The sequence below is a fragment of the Olea europaea genome, chromosome 17 (assembly GCF_002742605.1).
Source record: "Olea europaea var. sylvestris chromosome 17, O_europaea_v1, whole genome shotgun sequence".
In the NCBI taxonomy this organism is placed as follows: domain Eukaryota; kingdom Viridiplantae; phylum Streptophyta; class Magnoliopsida; order Lamiales; family Oleaceae; genus Olea; species Olea europaea.
In genome coordinates, this window is record NC_036253.1 from 13,396,641 (window position 1) to 13,406,157 (window position 9,517).

Consider the following 9,517-nt stretch of genomic DNA (forward strand, 5'->3'; position numbering starts at 1 on the left):
ATGAATTACTGTGTCATGCCGTGAATATTATTGCTACAAACTTCATATCAGACTTTCAGATAAGTCTGTACTCCTTCATATAGGCAGACTTCTACAACATTATATAGTGGATATGTATGTTAAGATTGAAACTGCGAGATTAGATTATTTTCGTAATAATCAAAAGACTATACGAGGTGAACTTTACCAAGGAATTTTAGATAGTATACAAAATGGTGAGAATAGAGGTTATAAAATTGGTAAATCAATTGTATTGCCTACAGGGTTTATTAGGGGTCCTAGAAATTTAACTAAAAGATATATGGATGCAATGTGTTTAGTTCAAAGATATGGAAAACCTGATGTTTAACAATGACATGCAATCCAAATTGGCCTGAAATTAAACAAGAATTGAGACACAATGATAGTATACAAAATAGGCCTGATTTGTTAGCCCCGAATATTTCGAGCAAAACTTGAAGAACTAAAAACAGATTTAATAAAGAGAGAAATTCTAGGGTCTATAGCTGCCTATATGTATGTAATTGAATTTCAAAAAAGAGGTCTACCTCATGTTCATTTTCTCCTAATATTTAAAACGAATTTTAAGATTACTAATTCTACGCAAGTTGACGAAATTGTTTCTTTTGAAATACCAGATCCAAAGAGAAATCCTCACATGCATGCTACTGTGATCAAACATATGTTGCATGGTCCTTGTGGACAATTAAATCCTACAAATGTGTGCATGGAAAATAACCATACTTGTAAAAACAAGTATCCAAGAGAATACATTTTGCATACTTCATTAGGTAGTAATTCATATCCACTTTATAGGCGTCGTGACGATAGTGTTACTGTTGAGGTCAGAGGGTCTGTACTAGACAATAAATGGGTTGTACCATATAATCCTTATATTTTAGCTAAGTATGATTGTCACATTAATGTTGAAATATGTTCTTCTGTAGTCAAATATTTATACAAATATGTATACAAAAGACATGATCGTGTTAACTTTACGGTGAATAAAGAAACTAATGAGTATTATGTTGATGAGATTTCGAATTATCAAATTGCTAGATGGATATCTACACCGGAAGCTATATGGAGAATTTTTAGTTTTGATTTATTCGACATATCTCCTTCTATAGTTTCTTTGCAGTTACATATTGAAGATGCTCAGTTGGTTACATATAATGAAACAAATGATTTATCAGAAGTTAGAAATAAAGATTCCATTCAACGAACAATGTTAACTGAATTTTTTAGAATGAATATTTCAAATGAAAACGCACGAACTTTACTTTATAAAGATTTTCCTACATACTTTGTATGGAATACATATTCGAGTTTGGAGTCCTAGAAAGAAGCAAAATGTTATTGGTAGAATAGTTGTTGCTAATCTATTTGAGGGCGAGAGATACTTTCTAAGAGTTTTATTGAATCATGTTAAAGGGCCTAAGTCTTTTCAAGATTTAAGAACAGCTAATAACATTATTATACTTATTTATCGCGAAGCTGTATTTTTACATGGTCTAATAGGTGGGAATAATTATTGTGAAATATGTTTAAATGAGGCGATCACCTATGAAATGCCTATATCATTGCATCGCGTCTTTGCTAATGTGTTAATTTTTTGTAGCCCTGCAAATCCTAGAGATTTATGGGTTAAATTTAAAGTGTACATGATAGAAGATTTTTTACATGCAAGCATGACAGTATGTGATGCCGATATTAGGGTTTTGAGATGGATAAATTCATTCTTGAAAGTTTTTGGTATAAACATAAATGATTTTGGTCTGGTAGATTTTGACGTAATTGTGAATGATGCTGATGTGTTAGCAGACATGATTTTAGAAGAGACTACAAATATTAATGTTTAGTGTGACATGCATTTTACAGATAATTTAAATAAGGAACAACAATCTGCCTATAATGTTATTTAAGACTGTGTTGTAAATAATAAAAATGGAGTTTTTTTTATTGATGGTCCAGGAGGTATTGGAAAAACTTTTCTGTACAAGGCATTACTTGCTGCAGTACGATATCGACAACTTATTACATTAACAACAGTGTCATCGGGAGTGGCTGTTTCTTTATTGCCGGCTGGGCGAACTGGTCATTCACGTTTTAAAATCCCATTTCAAGTAAGTTCTGATATGCGATATTCAGTAAGTAAACAATCATCACTTGGTCAACTTTTACAAATGACAAAGTTAATTGTGTGGGATGAAGCACCGATGATTAATAGATGTGCTTTTGAAGTTTTGGATAAAATATTAAAAGATATTACTGAATGTGAATTGCCATTTGGTGGAAAGGTTGTTGTGTTCGGAGGAGATTTTCGACAAGTGTTGCCAGTAGTACAAAGAGGAACAAAAGATGATATCATGAAGGCCAGTTTAGTTTTTTTTCAGATTTATAACAATATTTTATACAACTACCATTGACTGAGAATACGAGAGCTAAATTAGATAGTTTGTTCTGTGAATATTTACTTAGAATTGAGAATGGAATCGAAAGAGAACATACATGTCACATGATTAAGCTTCCTTCAAATATAATAATAGATTTTGAGAGTGAATTTGAATCATTGAAAAAACTAATTGCTATTGTGTTTCTTAATTTTCACACATATGGTGACAATTTGAATACTATGATGAACAGAGTTATCTTGACTCCAAAAAATGAACATGTGGATGTAATAAATATTATGTTAGTTAAAGAAATTCCAGGAGAGATATTTACATATTTTAGTTTTGATGAAGTAATTGATAAAACAGAAGAATTTATTCATGAGGACTTTTTGAATAGTCTAACTCCAAATGGTATCCCTCCACATGAACTTGTACTAAAGAGAAACTGTCATGTTATGTTGTTTAGAAACATTAATCCTTTAGAAGGATTGTGTAATGGGACTAGACTTATTTGTCAAGAATTTAAACAAAATGTTATTTTAGCCGAAATTGGAATAGGAGAATATCGTGGAAAACAAGTATTTTTACCTAGAATTCCATTTATTCCACTTGAAGGAAATAAGTATTCGGTACCATTTAAGAGAACTCAATTTCCCATTCGTCCTTGTTTTGCAATGACCATTAACAAAGCTCAAGGTCAAACTTTAGATTTTGTTGGACTATATTTGCCAGAACCTGTTTTCTCGCATGGTCAATTATATGTCACTTTATCTAGAGCAAGAACAAGAGAAAACATGGAAGTTCTAATAAAGCCAATGGATGAAATAAAATCACACAATTGTTGCACAAAAAATGTAGTCTACCTTGAAATTTTGAATTTGATACATACTATTTAAGAAGTCTATAATTACAAGTTTTGCTTAATTGGACTGCCAATCTATTGTTAGCCTAAAAGAGGATATTTTCTCTGCTAATTCATCTCGTGTCAAGGAGAATAACATTGAGCTATACAAAGTTAGTTATTTTTACATGTTATTATGTGTTTCAATTATACTTTACTTGTTAGTACGAAACATGGTGCATATAAAAAGGTCGGGTCATTATCTTTAAACATGTCTTTCATAATATTCCATGTTCAACACATCTTTATTTATTTGGGTCAGTGATAAAATACGAAAAGAAAGGATAAAAACACAAGTTTATTACATAATATTTCAATCAGCATATTCTGATTATCTACTACAATTAGGACTTACGGGGATGAAGAAAGTATTCGTTATTACAGATGTCTACAGCAATCTTTCGTCTATATATGCTCATCCTATGCGACGAAACTGATTCAATTGTATATCCCAAAACAAAGCATTCTATATATTTGAGTACAAAAATTCCACAATTAGGCCTGTGGAAGAAATAGTTTAGTGTTAGAATAAATGACTAAGTTTAGGAAATTAAATATTTTGCTAAAAAACAAGTCACTTAAATGCTTACCCATTGTTTGCACTGTTTAGGTGAGGTATAATATCATGTTCCATTTGTTTATTCCTATGTTTCCTTACATCTCCTATAGAAGAAAAAGTTGTTTTCAATAGTGCTTCTACCACAGTCAATGAAGTTTTTGCATGTGCTTTTACTTGATTCGGTGTGTGGACGTTATTACTGTAATCATATATTTGAAATTTTCATTCAAGAATATTGACAACGAAAATGTACCAGCTATTGTCCGGATATGAGCATGGAATTAATATATACTTGCATCTCATCCAAGGACGACCAAATATAGGTGCTTTGTCATTCATATAATTTTGCGTAAGAGCTCCATCTGATTCACTTCTAGTGGTTCCCATTCCTGTGTCAGTATGCTATATCATTTGACGAGCACATTCTGCTTCAAATTTGAAATCCATAATTACATATTCTTTTGAAACAAGCGGACAACCATCATTCATGAGTCGCCTCAATAATTTTAACTCTAACTTAATGTTCTGATAAAATAAATAGATATAAATTAGATTATAAATATTGACTATGAAATAAAATCTATTGTAATTCATAGACTTTACTTACAGCAATATTTATGTCCTGTGTTTGATTCATTTGAGTTTTCAACATGTCTCTTGCAAAGACATTGTTACTGCCATCGTCCAAATATACACTGTATGACATAATTTTAATTAATTTCAAATAAATCAAAAGAGAACTTGAAGATTTGAGCTAATACAAGTAAAATTAGATTTATTATCCAAATTTATTCTCCGCTATAAAATTCCTAATTTTTATGTATCTTTGCATATGATAGTCTTCCAGAGGACGATCTGAAGATGATGAAGACTGTATTTGTTTTCCCTTGTTTTTCTTCTCTTTTATCGACCTTTTAGAGCTCTCAATTTGTTCAGCTGTTGATATCTCATTTGGTTTATCGCAAGGAACAATACTTGTATCAAGAGGGACATCTTGTTGCATGGGACTTATGATGGCTTCCATGTTTGATTTCCATTCAGATAATGTGTTCAGTGTTTCCTGAATTTGTTCATTGACATAGGATCTCATTGAACTTAAACTGGTATCAATATAAGATTGCATACCCTGATATCTATCTTCCTGCCACTTCTATTGCTGTTCGAAAAATTGCCTTTGGTTGTCAAGAATTATCTGATAATGATGTTATATGTAATCTTCTTGCCATTTTTTTTGCTTCTCAAATAACTGTTTTTGGTTTTCAAGAACTCCATGGTAGTGAGCTCTTGATTCATCAGCAAATTCTGCCTTCAAGTTGCTATATACATCAAAAACGTCTGATGCTATGTGTTGCCTGTAGATACCCAACAATTCTTTCATTTTATCTTCACTTAAGGAGTTGGAGCCATTGGGAACAGAGCTAGACCCAAATACAGGTGAAGATGTAGAAGTATCGGGAATCGTCGTTTCTTGCACATATATATTGTTTGGGATTTGTTCTACTGCATTATCCAATACTCCATGTACAATCCCATCTAATTTGCTGTGTCCATTATCCACTGGCAATGAAAGAGTTCCACCAAAGACTTTGTAATTCTTCTTCATTAGGCTGTAGCACAGCAATCACTTGAATCTATAATTTAATTGAAATATCAAAATCGTTTATTTTGAATTTAATTTTATTTTAAGATAATTGAATGTGAGAGTAATTGTACATTCATAAAAACATACATTACGAGTAGACAAAAAAAGCTTTATCTCTTTTTCAGTTACAAATTGGTTGGGTTTTCACTTGTATATTCTTGGACACTGTGGCTTTTTATGTCTACAATGTCCAAATTTCTTTCCGATCTTTGGAAATGTTTCATATATCCAATACCGCAAAATAATTAAAAATAAATATTATATGTATAAAAAATTTTTATGGAAATATATTGTACATAATAAGTTAATACAAGAATAGGGACTAATTACCTGGAATGCAAGTGGATACCCATGTAACGCATGCTTGCATTCTGTTTGTTCATTCTGTTGCATCCTTTGTATTCTTTTAGATTGATGCTTTCAATGAATATAACAAGATCAAATATGCTTTGCGATCCCATGGATATGCAAGGAACTCATCCAGATGCTCAATCGTACCAAGAGTTCTATAATCAATTTGTCTTGAAGTGGGTGTCAACACACATTTGACCAACATGACTAAGCCAAGCTTCAATTTATCTTCTTCATATTCGCATGCATGGAATGCTTCATAAAGCATCTTCATACTGATTCGACATGTACCATTAAAGTATTGATTTCTAAGATGATCATTTGTATCATTAATGTCCATGGATGGTTCATGGCAAGGTAATCAAATAATAAGACAAAATTCTTGCATACCAAATCTGGCTACACCATCGTCTAACCTTACCCAAATTTCATCATTTTTCTCACAATTCACAAGCCTTAATATAAATTCATACACCAATCTACTATAAAATTGTACATTTTTTCCTTTGTAGAAAGTTCTATAAAGAAATCCATAAAAATTATTACACATCAACGAAAATTGCTCATTCGAATCTAAAAATTGTACAAAGTCTCTAAGATATTCGAAATTTGGATACGGGACAATTGTAGCAGAAAACCATTAATTCGGAGAAATTATATATTCTAGAGATATCTGCATAAATTATTCCAAAAATCACATCTAAAAATTAAAAATAGAGAAACATTTTTTAAGAGTTCCAAATAAATATTATATCTTTATAACCTATACATGCATAAATATTTTAAAATTGATAATAAAATATCTTATCTTCATGTCTAGACAATTCAAACAATTCATGACATGAAATTATGCCTCGCCTTAGCCTCGCCTCTGTGATTATGGAGACTTGGCCTCCATAATCACAGAGGCCTTGACCTCTATAATCACGGAGGCAAGGAGGCCAAGCCTCCGAATTACAGAGGCCAGCAGCTTGGCCTCCGTATGATGGAGGCCTCAGCAAGGCCTCCGTGATTACGGAGGCAAGCCTCCATCATACGAAGGCCTTGTTGTGGCCTTTGTAATAATGGAGACCCATTAAGGCTTGGGTCTCCATAATCACGGAGTTCTTATGGGTAAAATTGTTACCCATACACAGATCTGTGCAGATATATGCAAGTTTCTTTGAATGTAAATTTTAAGTAAAATTGTTACCTTTTCCGACCAATTTTAGAGCTTCTCCTGTTTAAATCTGTGGGGAGTTTCTCTTGAGAATCTAGAGATTTTTGGAACTAAAAGTATAATAAATGAGCATAAACCAACCACAAGATAAAAGGCTGTCACATATGAGCTGTATATTATTGTTGTTTTATGCATTTGGTCAATAATCAATGAAGTTTTTTTGTTGTGTTATGAAATACAAACTATTCACACCTTTTATAGAATCTCAAATCTACGTCTTTGTTTGAATTCTTTAATTTCATATACAAAATCATACATCAACATATTCACGTGTATTTAGATATTTATTACAATTCAATTTATTTAAGCTAAATAAATAACTGAATCAAATTTTCCTTCCATTACAATGAAGGTTTGTAGTATAAATACTTTTTCCCCGGTGAATACAACTTAATTTAATCCAGAGCCATTCTTGTACCATGTTTAAACCTTTGCCAGCCCATGTCTATGTTCAGTAATTATGGATCAATAAAATATGGGTATGATAAGATTTTACCGTGTAAATCTTGATCTTTTTCCTTTTTTAATCCAAATTTTGACGTCCTTTTATTATATTTATGATAGGGAGAACGAATAAAATATAGTTTTACATATTTTGCTCTAAGTGTAAATTCTTGAACTCACGCTATTTATGTACTATCAATAAATGAATATTACAAGTAATCTCCATATCTCATGCAGACAACAAGTTATGATAGTATATAACTAATAATAAGATTTTACTTAGTACATACTTGTATTACTTTTTATAAAAAAATAAAATTAAGAATAGAAGATAAAGTACGGGAAACCAAATAAGATATAATTTTACATGTCTATATATATCTTCTTTTATTTGTCAATTGGATATTTCAAAATCGTTTGCCATAGAAATCTTCCTTTTGTGTGTATTTTGCCTCTATTATTCTGTTAGGAAATTGTTACGAAATTGCCACGATGGAAGAACAATACCAACTTCTACCAGAAATTATTTCCAACAATCAAAAGTGAAAAGCTAAAGTGATTCTAGTTGAAAAACAATCACCAAAGCCTTCGAGACAAGGCAATGGAAGGTACCAACATTTGATGTTAATGGATACTCAGGTAACTCTTCTTCACACATTTTTTCTTCATTTCTTTTTGTTTTGTTTTTTTCTTAATCTAAGATCACGTATATTACAGTTATTTATATGGTTTCTCATCATTTTTCAGGGCAATACTATTCAGGCAAGCTTATATGATTCCAATATCACTACTTTTGAGGATCAACTTGTTCTGGGAAAAACTTATACTATTTCGAAAGCTTACGTGAAGAACAATACGACAAACTACAGATATTCGATTGGCTCTCTATAATGGACAATATTTGGAGAAACTCGTATTGAAAAATTGAATGAAGATAATCTAGAGTTTGTATTCTCAACATATCAACTGACACGATTTTATGAACTCGAACAATACATGGATACAAATGCTGATTTAAGTAAGACAAAATTTCATAAATATTAAATAATCATATACTGATTCTACAGAAATATAGTTTCCTTCAAATTCGTACTGCTTATGTTCAAAAAAAAAAGAAAAAGAAAACTTGATGGCTCATTTCAAATTTGCAGATATATTTGCAGTTGCAATTGACATGACACCAAACGATTGATTCAATCCAAAGATGGCAACCAAACTTGGTTGCAAGATATCATACTTCTAGACATGAATTTCAAAACAATGGCGCTCACACTTTGGGATTCATTTGTTGACAGAGAATGCTTACTGATAGCAAACATTATTGACAAAAAGCCAGTCATCTTCGCAACTCGTCTAAAGGTTACATCATTCTTTGGTATGTTCTATTGTATTATTTAAACTCCTCTTAAGGTATATATTACATCATTTACACATTCTTCATATTGATATTATATAGGTTTAAAATTGTCCACGAAAGTCCGTTCCACTTTCTTCATAAATACACCTTTCAACGCAGTAAAACAAATGACAGAATGGTATGTACAAAGTGCTATATTTTATTATTCTTTTTTTTCCCTCTCAATTATTTTTCCACACATTACTATTGGAGTTATTAATTATCTTTATGTCTTTTGATTAGGGTAAGAACAAATTCCATTAAAATAGATGATTTTGTATTGAAAAAATCATACATGGACAAAAGTCCCACAAATCTTTCTCCACCTGTACGAAGTAAATTCACTCCTATTCAAAATCTTCAGAGACGCTTTCTAGCGGTAAAATTAAGGTTACGTATGCTATTCAATCTATAGTTATTTCCTAATATAGAGATATATATTGCAAGATACACTCAACATATTATTTATTTTTCCTTGTAATTTCTCTAAGTATATCCATACTGTAACAGCGAAAGTTTTATTGGGTAAACGGCACATCAACAACAGATAAAATTGATAGCAAATCTTGGTACATGGCCCGTAACAACTGTTTTAGACGGTCGAATGTT

General features: G+C 31.3%; 1 protein-coding gene across 1 annotated transcript; it reads left to right on the forward strand.

The window, feature by feature from the left end:
• Positions 1–514: 514 nt before the first annotated feature.
• LOC111365646 lies at positions 515–2,429 on the forward strand. Its single transcript, XM_022986185.1, has 3 exons — positions 515–1,198; positions 1,293–1,856; positions 2,004–2,429. The coding sequence occupies exons 1-3, from the start codon at positions 515–517 to the stop codon at positions 2,427–2,429; spliced, it is 1,674 nt and encodes a 557-aa protein (XP_022841953.1).
• Positions 2,430–9,517: the final 7,088 nt, after the last annotated feature.

Bases quoted from the DNA above. Each gene is read 5' to 3' on its own strand.
- LOC111365646 (XM_022986185.1), top strand. From the start codon at position 515: ATGTATGTAATTGAATTTCAAAAAAGAGGTCTACCTCATGTTCATTTT. The intron at 1,199-1,292 runs GTTAGAAATAAA...TACTTTATAAAG, and splicing joins AAACAAATGATTTATCAGAA to ATTTTCCTACATACTTTGTA. The intron at 1,857-2,003 runs GTTTAGTGTGAC...TTTCTGTACAAG, and splicing joins AAGAGACTACAAATATTAAT to GCATTACTTGCTGCAGTACG.